At 50.4% G+C, this 21,978-nt stretch overlaps 1 protein-coding gene across 1 annotated transcript in view; it reads left to right on the forward strand.

Moving 5' to 3' along the window:
• Positions 1-1,191: 1,191 nt before the first annotated feature.
• egfem1 (EGF-like and EMI domain containing 1) overlaps positions 1,192-21,978 on the forward strand; it is a gene marked incomplete at both ends in the record, with an annotated part of 52,356 nt that continues 31,569 nt past the window's right edge. Inside the window, 5 exons of the mRNA XM_084460014.1 lie at positions 1,192-1,277; positions 2,349-2,483; positions 2,578-2,687; positions 3,072-3,176; positions 20,456-20,578. Coding sequence (XP_084316140.1) covers positions 1,192-1,277; positions 2,349-2,483; positions 2,578-2,687; positions 3,072-3,176; positions 20,456-20,578 — 559 coding nt within the window. The remainder of the gene's footprint in view (positions 1,278-2,348; positions 2,484-2,577; positions 2,688-3,071; positions 3,177-20,455; positions 20,579-21,978) is intronic.

The raw sequence follows: 21,978 nt of genomic DNA on the forward strand, positions 1-21,978 counted from the left end.
GACTGACATTAATCCAACTATAATTCAAAGTTGAAGGTCAGTCGTGTGCCAGCTGGGAAGTAGCCTAGGCTAATACTAGGGCCAGTAACCCGATACCGATACTTTTTTTTCTAACAGCGGCTTATGTACTTTCATGTACAAAGAGCATACTGATTTCATCAGGTGAGTGCATCATCAATAGACTAAATCTGAAAACATTTGATGACCACTAAATTATTTTTTGATATTAAAATAATTAATTATATAATGTTTCAATGGGCTGAATTTCTAGGCTATGTAAAGGGCAGTGTGCAGTGTTTGTCGACATCTAGTGGTGAAACTGAATATTACATAGAATTCAGCATGGCCTCCACGGAGGGGCCAGCTCCTATTGGATAAGGAGCTAATTCTGTGAGGAAAGTGCAACAATTCTTATTTCCATGGTATTATACACTAATTACCATATACTTATGGATATTAGGTCTATATTCAATTTCTGCCAAGTTTACACACTACAGTTTACACCTTATTCAGTCTAACATCTAATGATGACCATTTAGGCTACAGTTTTAAGTCCGCACGCTTATTTCTCCAGGCTAAAAATAACTGGCCGACCTCGGCCCGTATTTCTTTCTGGGTAAAAATAGTAGGGTGATGGATGGATGGATGGATGGATGGATGGATGGATGGATGGATGGATGGATGGATGGATGGATGGATGATGGATGGAGGTAGAGCTGGCTTCGCTCAAAGTTAATTCGTGAATACGCCTCGTGATTCGGATCTGCTCCAAAATGTAGACTAATGGGTTCTAAATTGGCCCGTGCTATAGCCTACCCCACCGAATTGAATGAAAATCGCCCTAAACAAACCACTATCTAGACTAAACACTCGCACAATAATGTATGACTGATCAAACCACAAACCACTAACTCGAGTTTGTAACAGAAAGCGGAACAGTTTGTTAGATGACCGTCCAGTAGGCTAGTCGTGGGTGGTGCTTGTCTGTCCCCTTGTCATCAAGTAGACGCGGCAGTTGAGAGACGCAGATGCGGAGCGTGACTTCACCTCACCGGACTGCGAGAAAACAGCAGCGAGACGAAGCGCATCCTCTCGTTCACAGGGTTCAGGATGTGTACATTTTTCTGACTGGACGACGGGCGCGACTGTTCCCACTTCTGTTCTGTGGCGTTCGGGTGGGATTGGATAATAATGTTCTTAGACATTTTCATCTGGTGTGTGTGTGTGTCACTGAGCACCACGCGCGTCGCATCATCTTTTGAGTTACAATCTGACATGTGAGTGAGCTTGACGATGCATCAATGTTTATTTGTCTAACTGTCTAATTTGTCTGTCTAAGTTTACTTATAACGTGACTATGTTGTCATCTTATTGTTTTTCTTAAAGTAGGCTACACCAGGTCAAATGGTTATCCGAAGATATCCAATTAAAGAGCATTCCCACAGTGCGTCAAACTTGGAGAAAATTGGCAACATTTCATTACTGATTATAAGCACTTGCACTATGTGCTAGTCTAGTAATGTAATATGCGTTTTTCTCTTGCCCTATGTCCGAGACTTACAATTTGGAAACATTTTCTATTTAAAAATGTTTTTATCTTAAAATGATATATTCTAACTCCTATAGGCGTCGCCCTTTCTTGTTGATGAACGTTCACTTTGTGCCAACGTTAAAATTGAGTGGAATGTGCGTTTTTGCACTCTTCTCTGTGAGAGACGTCGGAATGAGCAGCCATGTTGGGAACATTAATGTAGGGGGCATTTAAGTTCTATAGAGCCTATTAACTAAGCCTGACCTATATTGAAGCCAGATGGTTTGTGGTGTTCTTGCCCACTAGATTAGTTTTATTTACCTTCATTTAGCCAGGGGAGCCAATTGATACCAAGGTCTCATTCACAATTGTGCCCTGGTTACCGAATACAATTTCATAAGCAATATAAAACGGTACAAAAACAATATAAACAATATAAAATCACATTCATACATTTAAGCCTTTAAATACAATGACAACATTATCTAAAACATACACAGATCTTAACCCCATATTCCTGAATCATATTTTTAATGTCAAGGTGACTAAGGTACTGTATCTAGTTTAAAGACTCCTGAGACGTACTCCATGCTCTAGAAGCCTGGATGCAGGTCCTAGCAGCATCTTATGGCAGCGTGACATGTTGTATACAGACACTGCTAATGAACGTCTATAATTCCACCCAATCATGTGCCCAAAGTCACTGGCATAACTGACACACGGCGTGTGTGATTTTGATTGGCCGTGCTTGTCTTGTGTCCCTGGAGGCCTAAAGTGTGTGATTTTGATTGGCCGTGCTTGTCCTGTGTCCCCTGAGGCCTAACGTGTGTGCGGAGCAGGAGGTGTCCATGCTGGGAGCCCGCCAGCCGTGCGTCCAGGCTTTCACGCGCATGGTGAAGGTGTGGAAACAGGGATGCACCAGTCACCGTTGGTGTGTGGGGTATGAGAGGAGGTGAGCCCCCCCCCCCCCCCCCCCCAGCTCCCATAACGTTCCCCACCCCTGATCTGTCCTCTGCCGGAGACTGAGGTGTGTCTCTGCTCCCCAGGACGGGCTACTACACGGTCTACAGGCAGGTATACCGCACGGAGGTGACCACCGCGCTCCGCTGCTGCCCGGGGTGGAGACAGCTGGACCAGGAGAGAGGCTGCCTGCACAGTGAGTCGAACGCGCAGTTAGGCTGGCAAGATTCCAGGAATATTCACAAACTTAAAGGTGAATACGTGAATAAATTGGGAATTAACGGGAATAAACTGAAAAACAGAATTTATTCCAATTAATTGCCATACATTTCCAGTTTATTCCCATTAATTCCTATGAATTCCCATAAATTCCTGTTCGGAATTTTGGGAAGTTTGTGAATATTTCTGGAATTTTGCAACCCTACACACAATTGGTCCACCATAGCCTACTGCATGTTCTGCCCACCATGCACCGACCTGCTCCTAGCTGCTGTTGAAGGCATTTGTGTGTGTGTGTGTGTGTGTGTGTGTGTGTGTGTGTGCGTGTGTGTGTGTGTACGCTGTCTCCCATGTTCTGCAGGGGTGTGTGCTGCTGATACCTGTTTCAACGGGGGCAGGTGTGCTGAGAGAGGGGACCAGGTCTGTCAGTGTCCAGAAGGATTCCAAGGAACACGCTGCCAGTTTGGTGAGTAAACCCAAGAACACTGTCTCACATGTCTGAGTGTTTGATTGATGAAGGGAGGTTGAGAGAGAGAGAGAGAGAGAGAGAGAGAGTAGGAAGAAGGGAGAGACCAAGGAAAGAGTGAGGCAGGCGAGGTAATGGTTAATGTCTCTCGGTCGTCGTCCATCTGTGCTTCCAATCGTCCCCATCCTCCAGACCTCTAAGGGTTAATGCTAAATGATCTGCACTTACAGCGCCTTCCTACCTGAACAGACAAAGCGCTTTACAATGGCCTCTCATTCATCCGTTCACACACACATTCAAAGCACTAGCCTGCTCATTGGGAGCACTTAAGGGTTCAGTGTCTTGCTCAAGGACACTTCGAAATGTGGACAGGAAGAGCCGGGAATCGAACCGCCGACCCTGCGGTCATTGGACGACCCGCTCTACCTCCTCCGCCCTACAGCCGCCCTAATTAGAGGATGAGAGGGAAGCACTGATTGGTTTTCGACTTCATGCTCAGCTCCTCAGAAGTTCACCATGGACGCATGGTGTCCTATTTGACTACAGAGCACTGCGTAGATCAGTAAATACGTGTTTAGAAGCTGACCCACATCCTCAAGGGACAGCAGTGCTCTTAAAGTCCTCATGGACACAGCGCAGACCTTGTGCTTTCACTAAAAGATGAATGAGCCTCTGGAGCTGGCGGTGGTCACTCCGTGGGGGTCGTTAGGTAATTAAAGGTAGGAGGAAGAGTTTTCTTTGAAGGTGGATGCCAGCGGCTCTGCGACTAACTCAATCCTGCCCCTGGACCATAACGAGGACAGGATACGTACTGCTCCTGGTTCTCACAGCCTAATATAACATAGCTAGGCTCTGTCACATGGTCCTCACTGCTTCACTTAACAGGACAGTCTAGTCAGAGCTAAACCTCCTATTGTCCCTCTTCGACCCCCTGCGATCCGGGTCAACATGTAAACAAACAGTTTGTTGGTAAGAAGATTCCCGCAAAGCGAGAACAGAGAAGAAACATGTACTCCACACACACACACACACACACACACACACACACACACACACACACACACACACACACACACACACACACACACACACACACACACACAACCCCCACCCACGTACACACAGGACCCCTCCCCCCAACCTCTCCCCTGACATCCCCTCAAGGAAGGGCCTTTCTTTTAGTGGGTTCACAGGAAGGCGTTAGTGTTTGTTTGTGGTCTCTGTTTGCGCAGGCCTGCGGGGATCTTTGGTTCTCGCGTGGCTGAGGGACAGTCAGAAGAGGGAGCAGGGACAGAGGGGACAGAGGTCGCCAGCAGACACAGATGTGTTTTCCCCATGTGCATCCTGTGACTCCGCCCCCCCGTGTGAGCGCTCAACTCGTATTGAGCTTTGAATGAGCTTTGAATGTTTCTGCTTCGCTCTCCTCTGAGTGGATTTATCATCTCCTCCTCACGCCAGCTGCCATTACAGTACAGCAGCTCAAGCCAAGCCCCCGTGTGTAGCCAGCTCCCTCTGTGTGCAGTTAAAGGCATTCAACATGATTATGTTTCAAGGTTTCAGTCTAGGTAGTTTTTAAATGAGTGTATTCAGGCAGTATGAAGTTGGAGTTGGTGTAGCGAATGGGAATATTACAACATTAAGGCTGAGAGAGTGTGCTATAAAGATCTAGATTGGGCTCAGTGAGTCTGTACTACTGTCTCTCCTGTCTGTCTGCAGCTCAGTGAGTCTGTACTACTGTCCTCCCTGTCTGTCTGCAGCTCAGTGAGTCTGCACTACTGTCCTCCCTGTCTGTCTGCAGCTCAGTGAGTCTGCACTACTGTCCTACCTGTCTGTCTGTAGCTCAGTGAGTCTGCACTACTGTCCTACCTGTCTGTCTGCAGCTCAGTGAGTTGAGCTAGCTACAGAGCTACAGTACCAGAGAGCTATCAGAGAGCTACAGTCCCAGAGAGCTACAGTCCCAGAGAGCTACAGTACCAGAGAGCTACAGTCCCAGAGAGCTACAGTCCCAGAGAGCTACAGTCCCAGAGAGCTACAGTACCAGAGAGCTACCAGAGAGCTACAGTACCAGAGAGCTACAGTCCCAGAGAGCTACAGTACCAGAGAGCTACCAGAGAGCTACAGTACCAGAGAGCTACAGTACCAGAGAGCTACAGTACCAGAGAGCTACCAGAGAGCTACAGTACCAGAGAGCTACCAGAGAGGGGGGGCTAACCTAGACAGCATTGATTTACGGTGTATCCGACACGCTCGTAATCCTGCTGTGTGTAAAACACATGGCTGGATGTCATCATCCCCGCGCCATGTTCTTGAGGGCCTTATCTTTTCCCCTGGCTCATCTGTGCCGCCTCAGGCCCGGTTCACCTGCTCAGCCGCAGGGAGAACTACCAGAGAACTACCAAATAACTACCAAAGAACTACCAGAGAACTACCAAAGAACTACCAGAGAACTACCAAAGAACTACTAGAGAACTACCAGAGAACTACCAGAGAGCTACCAGAGAGCTACCAGAGAGCTACCAGAGAGCTACAGGACCAGAGAGCTACAGTACCAGAGAGCTACAGTACCAGAGAGCTACAGTACCAGAGAGCTACGGTACCAGAGAGCTACCAGAGAGCTACAGTACCAGAGAGCTACGGTACCAGAGAGCTACCAGAGAGCTACAGTACCAGAGAGCAACAGTACCAGAGAGCTACCAGAGAGCCCTGTAGGCGGAGCCTGTCAGTCAGCGGCCTCCCGCTGCAGATAAACCAGCCTCTCCCAGCTCCCCGGGAACACAGGCCGCTGTTTCTGCTTCCGTCTGCTCATGTGCACCAAGTGCCCCTTGCTGATCCACAATGCATTAGCTGTAGACCCGGACACAGTGATGGGTACGAGGAGGGTTGGTGAGGCTCTCTGCTACACAGAGGGAAGCTGTGTTTGTGTTTGATCTGCAGTGGTGTACAGACGGACAGACAGACAGACAGACAGACAGGCAGACAGAGAGACAGACAGACAGACAGACAGACAGACAGACAGACAGACAGACAGACAGACAGACAGACAGACAGACAGACAGACAGACAGACAGACAGGCAGGCAGACAGAGAGACAGACAGCCAGCCAGACAGAGAGAGCTCTCATACCAGGTAGCAGAGAGCAGAGGACCTGTGTGTGCATGTGGTGCCCATTAAAAACATGCCTGTAAGTCAAACTGTGGTCCCCTCTATGACTCTGCTCCTCAGCCTCCAATCCAGTATCACGTTCAGATCTTTATCCGTCGCATGCAAACGTTCAGAGCACAACCACTGGGAAATCTCACTGCCGGCTCCGGGATGTGTTCGTCCGTGTGTTTGGTCAACTGATGAACTCCACTCATCTAGTTTACCGGAGCCCTCTTTGGCGCTCGTGCCAGGCAGTGTTGGTACGTAATGGCAGAAAACGGCGAGCCTTAGTCTGCTTCTCAACTCTTCTCAGGAAGGCCGAGGCCTGAGCTGGCCACGATGTGTGTTGTGGTGCGTGGATGCTCATGCCAGCAGAAGAGTCCTCTCTGCTGTATGTTAAACACATGATACTATAGTGATGACACACCCCAAGCCTCCTCCAAAATGGCAGCGGTTGCAGGGCCTGTCAACAGCCCTGTCTCTTTCCATTATGCTGGGAATCAGCTGGGTCCTGGTGAAACAACGCGTTGGTCTGAGGGAACAGGAACAAATGAAAACTAATAGTGACAGGGTCACATCTGGACTGAGCTAGAACATCCTGACTCTGTTCAGCGTTCTTTATAAAGACTAGGGAATAGGCCCTTTGTCTGTTGGTGCAGCCGCAAGAAGGTGTTGTGGGCAACAAAGCATGTCAACAGACCATTATTATTCAGATTGTGTGGCTGTGTGTGTCTGTGGTTTTGCTTGTAGGGGAGGGGCGGTTATGACAGTCGTTAGGGTTGACGGGGGGGTTAGGGCAAACTGGGGTAGCGTGACTGGAATCATGTCTTTCACACATATGTTTCTGATACACAGACACATCTAGATTTGATCAGGTTAGGTTTATCTGTGCTGGCTGAGAGAGTGAAGGTCATTTGTTGTGTTGCTGGCGTGCCCAGGTGAGAAAGTGAAGGTTCTTTGTTGTGTTGCTGGCGTGCCCAGGTGAGAAAGTGAAGGTCCTTTGTTGTGTTGCTGGCGTGCCCAGGTGAGAGAGAGGTCCAGTTCTGTCAGGAACCCGAGGATGTGTTTTTATCATTCAGATACTCCCCATTTCCCACACTGTTTTGCTCCTCTATCTTGGATCTTTGTTCAACAAAACACAGGTCAACTCTGTTAGTCTCAGTTCACCTCTGTTAGACCGAGTTCACCTCAGTTAGGCCCAGTTCACCTCTGTTAGGACCAGTTCACCTCTGTTAGGCCCAGTTCACCTCTGTTAGGCCCAGTAGCTCATAATCATAGTTGCTTGTGTATGTGTTTGTGTGTCTGGCTTCCTGTGTCTTAGCTGGAAAAAGAAAAAGAAAAAATAAGGGCACTCTGAGGGCCTGATCTACTAAGATCCCAAATAAAGAGCGCAAAATTGTGTGTGCAGTCCTTCAGATTGCACATGTAGTTGGAATGTGTTTTGCGGGTGATCTATCAAAGATAATTGCGTGAATGGCAACAGGTGTAAAAGTGTGAAGAACACCCTATTTAAATGAGGGCTTTTGCGTGTTGTATCCTACAATTGCACCATGGAAGAGGAGCGCAAATGCAAAAGTAAATTTGACGCGACCCAATTAGAGGTTTTAGTGGACGAGCTGGAGTCAAGAGGAAGGGCTGTAGTGGATACGCCTAAAAGGAACATGAAATATGAACTGAGATGATGCTTTGGTTCTGTTTGAGGGGCCAGGTTAACCGACTAAACATTAACCGAACCTAAAACAAAACACATCAGGAAAACATTGGTCTATATGAGACTGGATTCCCCCCTCCCTCGGCTCACACACACCCATTCATTTATCCCGACCCACACCTGGGGAAAAAAACAAAAGTTAAACAGGCCTACCATTGACTGTGAAATGTAACCACACTTTCAAACGTTTATGCCTAGCCGACATGTTGCTGGCCTCTTCTACCGCGGTCTAATAAAACAAAACAAGGGCTGCGTTCCGAATCGCATACTTCTACTTCTTACTACCAGTACCTACTACAGCTGCCCTTAGAAAGTACGTACTTTGCAAGCAGTAGGCATCCAATTGGGACATACTACCTTGTCATAACATTGCGCCTTGAAATTAGCCCACATCCGTCGCTGTCCATAACGCGACATTCGTCTACAGCTGTCAACTCGCGCATGTGACGCACATTACCGCTGCGCAAAGGATTGTGGGTCAGAATAGCCAGAAAAGCCTGCTGGCGTGCATACTGCAAAATACGACCGGATGTAGTAGGTCATCCTGGTACTTTTGCCATACTGCATGTGGCATACTATGTATTGGGACATACTACATTCTGTTTTGGCATACTATATAGTAGGGTAGTAGGCGATTCGGAACGCAGCCAAGGCATCGTGCGTGCAACGTCATTGCGCATGCGTAGCAACGACAGGAATCGATAGCCGAATCGTTTTTTGATTTTGGCTAACGATTCCAAGGAATCGATTCACTGGGAACCAGTTCTCAACAAGAACCGGTTTTCGATGCGCATCCCTAATGCTAATTGGCGAGATCGTTTTCTGATCTCGCACAAACGGATCTCTATGGAGACTATCCAGACTGATTTGCAAGAGAAACAGAATGTGATCTTGCGAAATCAGAATGGTCTCATGAGGCTATTAGTCTCCGGGAGCAACAGGAGTTTTTGTTTTGGCAGTAGAGTAACACGAATCTGCTGCAACTGCTTTTTATGTCGATACAGGCTCTTAGACAGAGGACAGACTTGATTCACATCAGCTCCAGGAGGCTGTAAACCAACTGCCGTGGTTCGCTGGCCACTATCAGCTGACATGGCGATGACATCATATCATCTGTAAACAATGTTTATGTTCCAAATTCCTGTGGTCTTAACTCTTAACTTTAATTCTGCTACCCTCACATAAAGGAGTCACTACTAGCTACCTAGTGAACAGATTAGAGTGCCTGACTGGTATGAAGGGTCTCTAATTCTGCCGTCTGTCTGGGATAAAGATTAACACCAGGCATCTGGTTGTAATGAGGACAGGTTTGTTTATGGTCTTCTTTAAAAATGTTTTAAGCAGAAGTGAGGTCTTTGTGGCTGCAGTGTTGATAAAGTTTCATATGTTGGGACATGTTCAGTGATGTGATTTGTTTTCATAGGGAACTGCAGAAAGAACCATTCTATTACCTTTGAGAGGTTGGTCTGGCAGCCTTCATGTTAAGGAAATTCAACCTAGGACTTTGAACTCCATTACTGATCTGAAAACTCCGCCTCCTCACCTTGACAGTTTCATTAACTGCGTCGAACATGGCAGATATTACTAGAACTTTCCTTTGAGGAGGACCAGTGTTTGGTCCCCCAGGCATCATAATCAAGTCTGAAACAAAGTCTGAGTAGATTACATTGTATTTCTTGATGCATTGAACTTCCATGATGGTTATGAGTTCCATGATGATTATTATACGGCATGTCAATGAAGCTCAGTTATATATTTCAGCTATAGTGCTGCTGCAAAGTGTTACAATAACTTTTTACAGCCCACAGACTGTTGCCATAGTACAAGCTTGAGTAGTCAACCTTCTGGTAGCTCTGTCAGGCCAAGCATTGAAATGTGAGGGCAGATTAAGATTATTGAACCACTGAATTAGCGATCCTCATAAGAGAATGCAGTTGAAATAGCAAAACAACTTTTGTGAAAAGGAACATCATTTATTGGGTTTTCCTTTCTGTAATAAATGGCTGCTTTTCTGCTAAAAGGCAACCTTCATGTGAGTGAGTCTTTGGGTAAGCCTAGAGGCATAGGTGGCTAACTCTCCTGAAGATGCAGTTTACAGTTTGCAGTGGTGGAGGGGTCCAGACCAGCTAGGTAGTGGAGGGGTCCAGACCAGCGTGGTAGTGGAGGTCTGAGCAGACCAGCGTGGTGGTGGAGGGGTCCAGACCAGCGTGGTGGTGGAGGGGTCCAGACCAGCGTGGTGGTGGAGGGGTCCAGACCAGCGTGGTGGTGGAGGGGTCCAGACCAGCGTGGTGGTGGAGGTCTGAGCAGACCAGCGTGGTGGTGGAGGGGTCCAGATCAGCGTGGTGGTGGAGGGGTCAGACCAGCGTGGTAGTGGAGGGGTCCAGACAAGCGTGGTGGTGGAGGTCTGAGCAGACCAGCGTGGTGGTGGAGGTCTGAGCAGACCAGCGTGGTGGTGGAGGGGTCCAGACCAGCGTGGTGGTGGAGGGGTCCAGACAAGCGTGGTGGTGGAGGTCTGAGCAGACCAGCGTGGTGGTGGAGGTCTGAGCAGACCAGCGTCGGGGCTCATGTGAAGCGGCCAGATCTCTGTGAGACGGCTACTCCACAGGTCTGTCAGCCACCAGGACCAACGCCAGCTCTGTTATCTGAGCCGGTCTGGATTAGCAGACAGACCACATCTCTGTTATCTGAGCAGGTCTGGCCTAGCAGACAGACCACATCTCTGTTATTTGAGCAGGTCTGGATTAGCAGACAGACCACATCTCTGTTATCTGAGCAGGTCTGGACTAGCAGACAGACCACATCTCTGTTATCTGAGCAGGTCTGGCCTAGCAGACAGACCACATCTCTGTTATCTGAGCAGGTCTGGACTAGCAGACAGACCACATCTCTGCAGATCTTTCATTTGATTGGTATTGCAGTCTCCTGTGTGTATAAGAATGCAGAGATGAAGTCACTATCCTGCTCCAACGCTGTAGAGAGAGCAGCAGAGCCAGCAGCTCAACAGTATGAAGGTCATGTGATTTGCCCATTTCAAACTTTTATGATCTTTTTTCTTTGTTGTGCTTTGAGGGCTGTAAGAAATAGTGCAGTCAGTGTGCAGATAGGTGCCTGAAGGTGCCTGGCCTGAGCCGTCACTGTCAGATGCTCCGTGCTTAGCATTAGCATGCTAGAGAAGGCCTCATTAGGGACGTAATGACTGCCATATGGCTGGGAACTTCTCACTAAACAAAATGTTTCCTCCGTGCATTCTCTGTGCATTAGTTCAGCATGTTCAACATTTGGCTCGCAATGATCCAGACCACGGCTGATCCTTCCAAACGTTTAAAAACCCATATTACGTTTGTTTAAAGATATTTTAGAAGTTTGTTAGCATTGTTACCAGAAATAGATGGGGAACACTTAACAGATAATAATGCCAATAGAGCTATTTAAAGCATGTCTCTGAAGATGATAATTAGCTGCTGTCATTGTGATATTCTGTCATGTTGTTACAGTTACGGGCAATACCTTTTTGTTGTAATTGTAAAAAGAAAATTGTACAATTTGTGATTTTCAGAGAGGGTGCTTTGTTCTGCATTATTAACAGTGCTAACAAACTTCAGCATGACATATCTCTAATATTTAATTTAATTTAAAATTAATTAAAAACCTTTTGGATGGATCTTCTGCCGTGGTCTGGATGATTGGGATAGCATTGGAAACACTGATGATGGCCAAACTGCCAAAACAATTTATTTTCTTCTTGCCCTTGATAAATGTGAAAAGAGCATTTAGTTTTTTTTCTTTGTGCAGATCTCACTAAACATACCTGTAGCCCTGTAGCCCTGTAGCTGATCCCCAGAACTCCACATGGTTCCTGTCTGTCTATCCCATTAAGCATCAGCACACTGAGCCCCTGAGAACGCAGCAGGTTAGCGGCGGTGGGGCTGGGATGGCCTTTCCAGGTGCTCTGGGCCTGAGAGCGGATACAGGCTTCAGAACAAAGGCTCCTGAGAGAGGGTCCAGAGCAGAGGACAGAGGCTCCCCGGGCGCTGGAGCAGCGGAACATTCCGGAGGAGCGTAGCATCCTGGCTCCTTGGCAGGAGATAATGGATCCCTGAAATACTCCATTCTGATTGGACAATCCCATGTTCTACCAGTGAATTATTTGGCAACAAGCCGTATTTACCACTGCTAAGGGCAACACAGTATATGTCTATGGCTGCCACATTCCATAAAAATAGAGCCAAGTCTAAATCAATCCCGGGGCGACATTGTGGGCTGCTAAGTATGTTATTCACTTCATGCAGCGGCCATATTGGTCAAGTCTGACATAATTGGTGGGAGAATGCGGAAGTGCCCGTTGACTCCAATGTTAAAAGTTCACTATAACCAGGCCAGGTCAAGCCTGGCTTATGTGTGTTGGCTGGCTTGTTTCTGTGCGGGACTGGTAGGACGGTAATGTTTGAAAAATAAAGATAGGTCTTGTCACCTGGACACATCAGTTCCAATGCTTCCAATGCGAATCCAGCACAATAAGAGCGGGATAGCCAGTTAGCTCATGGGCTCACAACAACTAGCAGCAGCTTCCATAACATTAATGGTAGCGGTCAGTGGCTAAAGCAGTTACACTGATGATAACATAAAGTCATCCCCACCAGGAACCCCGGTCTCCTGGGTGGGAGTCCAATGCTCTCACCAATACTCTACTTGTGCAGTGGAGATCGGCGGGTGGGTTTTGGTGTCCTTCTTCCAGTCCCTAGTGTGGGTTGGGGTTAGAATATGGGTTGGGGTTGGGACAGGATCTGATCTATAAGGCAAGGGGTAAAGCTTGGAGTGAAAGGATGAACATGTGGAGGTTTTGGGTATAGTCCCATAAAGTCATTCCCACCGGGTCTTCAACCCCAGTCTCCAGGGTGGGAGTCCAATGCTCTCACCACTACTCTACTTGTGCAGTGTAGATCGGTGGGTTGATTTTGGTGTCCTTCTTGATTTTGGTGTGCTGGGACTACTGCCTCTTGTGGTGCCAACAGAGAAATGCAGGCCAACATTGTCCGCAGTAACGGAGGGGAGGGAAGTGAATGAGCCGTAGTTACCCGTCAGCTGGATTCACTTCCATGTATTTCCAAATGTCAAAACAACAGCAGTGTTATGCAGATCTGGTGCAGACGTGCTTCAGTGTGTTTGATGAGTGAGCACTCTGTCTGTCTGTCTGTCTGTCTGTCTGTCTGTCTGTCTGTCTGTCTGTCTGTCTGTCTGTCTGTCTGTCATGGCGTTCATCTGCCCAAGATCAGCCCAGCAGGTTCTCATCTGTCCACTCACTTGTCCTGCATTGAGAGGAAACAAATGCACAGTTTTATTAACTCAATAAAATATGAAAGAGTGAAATGTATGCATGCAGCAAGGCACCTGGCTCAAAACCAATGTTTCTATACTCTTATTCAAACATGTACTGCACTCTCTGAAAAACCCTATTAGGACGTACATCCTGCGTTGGAGGGACACATGGGGAGTGTGAGAGTGAGACCGTCACAGCTACCATTTCATAGGGCGCCACCCCGCCTGCCCAGAGGAGAGAGAGAGAGATGAACCCAGGCTGGCCAGAGGAGAGAGAGAGAGAGAGAGAGGGAGGAACCCAGGCTGGCCAGAGGAGAGAGAGAGAGAGAGGGATGAACCCAGCCTGCCCAGAGGAGAGAGAGAGGGATGAACCCAGGCTGGCCAGAGGAGAGAGAGAGAGAGAGAGAGAGAGGGAGGAACCCAGGCTGGCCAGAGGAGAGAGAGAGAGAGAGAGGGATGAACCCAGCCTGCCCAGAGGAGAGAGAGAGGGATGAACCCAGGCTGGCCAGAGGAGAGAGAGAGAGAGGGATGAACCCAGGCTGCCCAGAGGGGAGAGAGAGAGAGAGAGAGAGAGAGAGAGAGGGATGAACTCAGGCTGCCCAGAGGAGAGAGAGAGAGAAGAGAGAGAGAGAGGGAGGCTGTATTCAGGACACATTTACTCCCTCTGCTCTCCTTCTCCACAAGTGAAGCTCCAGATCTGTGTCCGTTGGTTTGAGATGTCCGGCGATTTTAATTATTCAGCACAGCAAGAGGAACAGAGTCATCAATAATATTCAAAAAGATCCACATGAATAAAAGGCTTATTGACTATGACGTATTATGTCAATAGTCCACACGTCACCTCCATCTGCAGAGCCTATTGAGAGTGTCACCCATATCAGTGCCTGTGCTGCAGTGTGTGAAAAGCCAACAGTCCAGTCTCGGTCTTAACTGCTCATTGTGTAGCTCTCAAAGCGTTTCTCCATCCTTGACAGGTCACACAAAATCCTCTCTGCTGCCTTTGAATATTTCAATAGGTGACCTTTGACCCGTGGTCTTTTCTGGTCAGCCGTCTGATTTGGGGGCTTTGTGAGAGTGCTCTGGAATGACCTCTGCATCACCATAAATGACTCAGAACCACGCTCCTATCAGCCCCATGTAACTGGGGTGGTAAGTGCACCTTTAAGTGTTGTGGGTGTGGGGGTGGGGGGGGCAGTCTGAACACATGGCCCTGAAACCGAGCCTGAGGGATTTCCAGAGGGACACGAACGCTCCGTCTGAATTAGCTGCTATGAGAGAAAGCCCTGGAGAGATAAAGGACACCTTGTTAAGGTGAATTCTTATTTCAGTATCCACCTGTGTTAGTTTCTAGTCTGTCCGCGTACCTTTGTGGTGTTGCAGAAACACAGATCTTTAGTGTAGGGCTTTACGTTATTTACCATTATGTGCTAACACAAGAGGGGAAGTTGACTGACTCAGCAGGGGGTGATGTGATTGGCTGAGAGTTGTGTTGGTTCCTCAGTCTGACATTTTTGTGTGAATTTAAATGTTTCTCTGTGTGTGTATCGACTCCTTGGCCTTATTTGAATAGACTATATTTACCTTCTGATGCTTTTGTCATCTGCCAAAGCCCACTCTTCCGTTCTGAATACTACCATGACAACACGACCAGACAATATTTTGGTGAGTAGAGCGGATTACAGATCGCGTTCCCAGCTGGCATTCAGCGGATTGTCATAAAAGACATGTGGGAACTCTGCTCTCCCAGTTTGCAGCAAATACAGATTCATGCCTCTGAGGTTCAGGTTCTTGTAGATGAATCACAGGAGGCTTGGGTCTCAGCTCTGGACCCTGAGTGGGGGGACCGAGGGGACAGGGTCTCAGCTCTGGGCCCTGAGTGGGGGGACCGAGGGGACAGGGTCTCAGCTCTGGACCCAGAGGGGGGGACCGAGGGGACAGGGTCTCAGCTCTGGACCCAGAGTGGGGGGACCGAGGGGACAGGGTCTCAGCTCTGGACCCTGAGTGGGGGGACCGAGGGGACAGGGTCTCAGCTCTGGACCCAGAGTGGGGGGACCGAGGGGACAGGGTCTCAGCTCTGGGCCCTGAGTGGGGGGACCGAGGGGACAGGGTCTCAGCTCTGGGTCCAGAGTGGGGGGACCGAGGGGACAGGGTCTCAGCTCTGGGCCCTGAGTGGGGGGACCGAGGGGACAGGGTCTCAGCTCTGGGTCCAGAGTGGGGGGACCGAGGGGACAGGGTCTCAGCTCTGGACCCAGAGGGGGGGGACCGAGGGGACAGGGTCTCAGCTCTGGGTCCAGAGTGGGGGGACTGAGGGGACAGGGTCTCAGCTCTGGGTCCAGAGTGGGGGGACCGAGGGGACAGGGTCTCAGCTCTGGACCCAGAGTGGGGGGACCGAGGGGACAGGGTCTCAGCTCTGGACCCAGAGTGGGGGGACCGAGGGGACAGGGTCTCAGCTCTGGGCCCAGAGTGGGGGGACCGAGGGGACAGGGCTTCCTCACAGCAGCACAGCAGGAGGCTCAGTGGAGGAGGACTGAGGAGGAGGAGGACTGAGGAGGAGTGGACGGAGCAGCTGAACAGATGATTTATATGGTGGTGTTGAACTTCAAAACAAGCTGGTCTCCTGGGGGAGGAGGAGAGACGTTCCTTGGGGAGAGGAGGAGGAGGAGGAGAGACGTTGCTGGGGGAGGAGGAGGAGGAGGAGGAGGAGAGACGTTCCTGGAGGAGAGGAGGAGGAGGAGGAGGAGAGACGTTCCTGGGGAGAGGAGGAGGAGAGGAGGAGAGACGTTCCTGGGGAGAGGAGGAGAGTTGTTCCGGGGGAGAGGAGGTGGAGAGGAGGAGAGACGTTGCTGGGGAGAGGAGGAGGAGGAGGAGGAGGAGAGGTTGCTGGGGAGAGGAGGAGGAGAGGAGGAGGAGGAGGAGAGGTTGCTGGGGGAGGTGTGGGTGTTGGGGAGCGGTGGGAGGAAATGTGAATAGAGCTTAATGGTGTTAGCAGGCGGAGGGGCTCAGAGGACCAGGGTCAGCAGGCTAGCAGACAACAGAGCGCTCCAGCAGCTGTGCTCAGAAACAAGCTCCATGTCTCAGACAGGACCAGGGAAAAACACTTTCCCTTTATTATAGATTTGTCTATTGTGTAAAAGCAATCTTATGTTATTTTTTTAATCTGAATTGTATAATGGTGTCCCAGAAATATGTCTGGCTTCTCTACCCATTATTTAAAGGGAAAGTGATGGTGTTGTATGTCTGCGTGCGCGTGTGATTGATTGTGTGTGTGTGTGTTTGTGTGTGTGACATGGAAGACAGTATCCGTGTTGCTATGGCCCTACATTGACATGACTGTCAGCTGGAAGGGAGGCTACAGAGGAAGGCTTGTGAGCGTAGAGGAAGGAGTCCCAGGTGTGCAGTGTCTCAGGGTGGGGAGTCCCAGGTGTCTCAGGGTGGGGAGTCCCAGGTGTCTCAGGGTGGGGAGTCCCAGGTGTCTCAGGGTGGGGAGTCCCAGGTGTCTCAGGGTGGGGAGTCCCAGGTGTCTCAGGGTGGGGAGTCCCAGGTGTCTCAGGGTGGGGAGTCCCAGGTGTCTCAGGGTGGGGAGTCCCAGGTGTCTCAGGGTGGGGAGTCCCAGGTGTCTCAGGGTGGGGAGTCCCAGGGATGGCGGGGTCACAGGTCAGGGTGAAGGTCAGGGTTCATTACTGGTCTTCCAGGTCAGAGGACAGCCTGTAGAACTGTGTTTTGTTCCTGTACACCACCTGAACGCATGGTCTGGTTAGAACCGTACGACCTTAGCCTGACCTTGTGGTTTCACAGGACACGCTGCAGTAGGTCAAACCCAGCAGAGTTAGACAATATTACTGCCAAGACTACTAGACTGCTATTAGTGCCAACTTATAAATGATGAATGGAAAATAATGAATGGGGATTCATTATTCTGGAGGACTGGAAAGTCATTTCTTTGTCCAGAGGAGTCAAAACAATAATTACTGTGACATGAATCTACTGTAGACCAATGCGCAGTACTCCAGCCCTCTCACACTGTCTATGTCCTTAAGTGATCGTTGGCTGAATGTGTTCTTATAATGTCCCCATTCGCTTTTCCTCTGACTCAGTCTCTCATGTTTGAATGCTTCTTTGTGGGTTTGAGCATCAGCACACTCAAAAACTCCAGCATCCCTTCCTTTGACCAATGACATCACTGCCGTCATTATGTCGTCGTTGCCGAGTCATCGTGAGCTTTGGGCAGAGACACTGGGTGCAACCACGTCTTCCTGTCGCAAATGGATGACTTCCTGCCTTCCCAGCCCCACCCTCCCTTCCTGTGCCCACGCTAGCGGAGCGCGCTAGCGGACAGATCGCCGTGTCAGCTGACAGACAGATTCCTCCTCTCCTCGCTGTTTGAGAGGCTGATGATGGACGACCCGGAGCTGCTATTGAGAGCTTGTTAGAGACCGCCGCGCCCGACGGGGTCAAAGTGGGCTTCTCTGGGAGGAGGGGTCATGGGGTCATGGGGTCATGGGGCCCAGGGAACCTTCAAATGAGCTAATGAAGGGTGCTGTGATGCAGGATGGACCCCCATCCAAATGAAGAAGAATGTAGTGAGGGAACTTAGACCCCCTGCTGAGGGTACTGGAGGGACGGAGGAGGACGGAGGACGGGGGGGAGGATGGGGGGGACGGGGAGGAGGAGGACGGGGAGGATGGAGGAAGGGGGGGACGGGGGGGAGCAGGACGGGGTGGACGAGGGGGAGGAGGACAGAGGAGGACAGGGAGGAGGAGGACGAAGAGGACGGGGAGGAGGAGGACAGAGGAGGACGGGGGGGAGGAGGACGGAGGAGGACGGGGGGGAGGAGGCGGGGTGGACGGGGGGGAGGAGGACGGAGGAGGACGGGGTGTGAAGCAAGCAGGGGTGTGAAGCAGGCAGGGTCACTCTTCTCTCTCCCCCAGAGCGCTCTGCCAGGCCTCAGAAACCCAGCGTGGGTGGAGCCTGGGATCAGACGCCGGCGACCCATCCTTGGTTTCTGAGGCCGCGTGGAAATGCACCGACGGAACCGCTGAACAATCACTCACACACACACACGCACACACACACACACATGGTCAGGCCCCACATCAGGAATCTTGGAGTCACATTTGACTCAGAGCTCAAGTTTGACCGTCAAGTGACCGCCACAGTACAGTCTTGTTTCTACCAGCTGCGCACCATCGCCAGGATTAAGCCCTTCCTCTCTCCTAGTGACCTGGTGAGACTAGTGCTCATGATTAAGCCCTTCCTCTCTCCTAGTGACCTGGTGAGAGTAGTGCTCAAGATTAAGCCCTTCCTCTCTCCTAGTGACCTGGTGAGAGTAGTGCTCATGATTAAGCCCTTCCTCTCTCCTAGTGACCTGGTGAGAGTAGTGCTCATGATTAAGCCCTTCCTCTCTCCTAGTGACCTGGGCCCTGTACTACGAAACAGGATTACGGGGTTAGTGCGATAACTTCAGGTTCAAGCCTGGTTTATCCGTACTACGAAGGTGGATCACTTTTCACCGGCTATATCGCCGTGGTAATTTATGCTGCCGAAAATTAACTTTTTGGCTCACGGTGAGTCACCTGCCAAGGGGACTGTAGATTAAAAAATCTACCGGCCAAGTATATATTTTTTTCAGATAGCCTTCCGAAATCTAGTTGCCAATTGAAAATTTTACCTGCATTTGGCCGGTGGCAGGTGTTAATTTTCAGCCCTGTGTGTGTGTGTGTGTGTGTGTGTGTGTGTGTGTGTGTGTGTGTGTGTGCGCACATGTTTGTGCGCGCAGCAGCAGCTGAGACAAGATAAGAACCGGATTCGATAAGGAGAATTGGAATCGGAATCGGAATTGATAAAATTTAAATGATACCCAATCCTAGTCTGTGGTATCTGTCTGACAGAATGTGTGTGTGTGTGTGCGTGTGTGTGTGTGCGCGCACAGCAGCAGCTGAGACACGGCCGTGCGCTCCCCTGACTCACACCGGCGGTGGTTTGGGGTTCGAGGGGAGGTTGTCTTTGTGAATGGACGTCTGACCTCCGCCTGGTCGGGGGAGACGGACACACGGACACAGGGTCCGTCCTGAACACACAGACACAGGGTCCGTCCTGAACACACAGACACAGGGGCCGTCCTGAACACACAGACACAGGGGCCGTCCTGAACACACGGACACAGGGGGTTAGAATAAGGGTTGGGGTTGGGACAGGATCTGACCTATAAGGCAAGGGGTAAAGGTTGGAGTGAAAGGATGAACATGTGGAGGTTTGGGGTATAGTCCCATAAAGTCATCCCCACCGGGTCTTGAACCCCGGTCTCCCGGGTGGGAGTCTAATGCTCTGACCACTACTCTACTTGTGCAGTGGAGATCGGCGGGTTGGTTTTGGTGTCCTTGATTTTGGTGTGCTGGGACTACTGCCTCTTGTGGTGCCAACAGAGAAATGCAGGCCAACATTGTCTGGAGTGACGGAGGGAGGGAGGGAGTGATAACCGGACAAATGCTATAAGGAACGTAATTCAAAGACCTGTTTATAATCTCACACAAGGTAATAACCACGTAGTGTGGGAATCTCATGGAGCAATGAAGACAGAAAGGTTTTCTTGGTTTATTCTGTTCAGGCCGGCTTCTCTGAAAGTGAAAACAGGAGCTGGATCTCAGAGAGCAGGAGACATGGCCGTGGCTCAGCTCTTCCTCTGTCCGTGGAGCTCGGCTCCCACATCGGCTCCGCTAGATCAGTCACAGAGCTGAGGTTTACGATGGCTTGACCTCATCCTGGTCCATCTACAGCCAGCCGTCACGCTCCTTTGATAGACAGCGGAGACATGTACGAAATGAACTGAGCAAAGAGCTCAGAGACTTCCTTCATGCTTGACGGAGAAAGAACTTAACGACACCAACGGGACCGGTGTACTGGAACAGAACCGCGGGTTGGGCTTGGCGTGGGGTCAGGCTTGGCCTTGGGTTGGGCTTGGCGTGGGGTCAGGCTTGGCCTCGGGTCGGGCTTGGCCTTGGGTTGGGCTTGGCGTGGAGTCAGGCTTGGCCTTGGGTTGGGCTTGGCGTGGGGTCAGGCTTGGCGTGGGGTCAGCGCGGTATCGACGATTTGTCCTTCCTTTCCCCCCCCGCAGACATCAACGAATGCCGGACGGACAATGGCGGCTGCGAGGGCTCGTGCTGCAACACCATCGGCAGCTTCTACTGCAGGTGTCCAGAGGGCCGCCGTCTGGGACCGGACAGCAGGGCCTGCCAGGGTGAGACGGACGGGCTGAGGGGCTGGACAGAACCAGAGAGCACAGGAGCTGGACAGATCACACGCACACACACACACGCACACGCACACGCACACGCACACACGCACGCACGCACGCACGCACACACACACACACACTCACACACAGACAGCCCAGCCTTAGAGGCCTGTGGATGTGAGCTGACCCTGCCTGTCTAATACTGACTAATAACGCTGCTGATTTAGCTGGCAGAGCTGAGGGCCAGTTGTCCTGAGCAGCGCAGGTGTGGACGGGTGTTTGAGCCGCTGACCCCTGACCTCTAGCCCTTTGCACAGGATGTCGTCACGCCTGAGTAATGAGGGTGTGAGCGTAACAATAGGCTGACCTACGGACGCAGAGAGACTGAGCTCTAACATTTAGCGCTGCTCAATCCCTGTCAGTCACAATAAATGGTCAGTCTTGTTTTTTCCTCATGCGTATGGGATCCATATGGGAAGCTGCAGTCGCCTTAATTGAACTGAACATGTGATCACATTCATCTATGGGCTGATATGAAAAGGGTCTCTTTGACTGCAGAAAGCATTCATCATCCACTTCCTCTCAGCTGTTTATATTGGAGGCTACCCCCCAACACCCCCCCCCCCCACACACACACACACACCCCCGCCCCCACCCCCGCCATCACCGCTAGGAGCAGCCGGGCCCCTGTGTGTTTAGGAGGAGTGGGGGGGGGGGGGGGGGTTAAAGCAGCTGTGATGTGTTGTCTAGATGTGTTGTCCAGATGAGCAGTCCTTTGGGGAGCTCAGGTATGTTGTCTGATCATCATGTGCCTCGAACATGTGCTGCAGAGTCCCCAAAACGAATCACGCAGGACCTCCTCCACAGACATGCTCCCCTTATATCCACACACACACAGGCCTGGACTACGGGGTGGACAGACTCCCATTATATCCACACACACACAGGCCTGGACTACGGGGTGGACAGACTCCCATTATATCCACACACACACAGGCCTGGACTACAGGGTGGACCGACTCCCCTTATATCAACCAAGAGAGGGGACATGACAGACAGAACCTCCCCAGTACTTCACTAACATGCTTATTCTCTCATCTGGTCATTTACTGGGTCGATTGTGCCGTAAGCCGGATGGGGAATCTGGTTCTGAAAAGGTTTCCTTGTTAAGTCCAGCAGCAGCCGTCAGTGTCCAGCTGTCCTTCACAGAGAGGATCCACAGAAAAACCAGAGACAGGGTCAGAGCTGACACCTCTTCACTGGCTTTCTGACAAGCGCTGGACGGTCACGACCAGCCGGCCTGAAACACACATCTACTCATGAATCTCTACAGCTGGACATTGGAGTGATCAAGTATCGCATGGCCTAATATACTACTTCAATACTCTTTACTTTCTGCATTC

Source organism: Borostomias antarcticus, assembly GCF_949987555.1.
Source record: "Borostomias antarcticus genome assembly, chromosome: 1".
NCBI lineage: Eukaryota > Metazoa > Chordata > Actinopteri > Stomiiformes > Stomiidae > Borostomias > Borostomias antarcticus.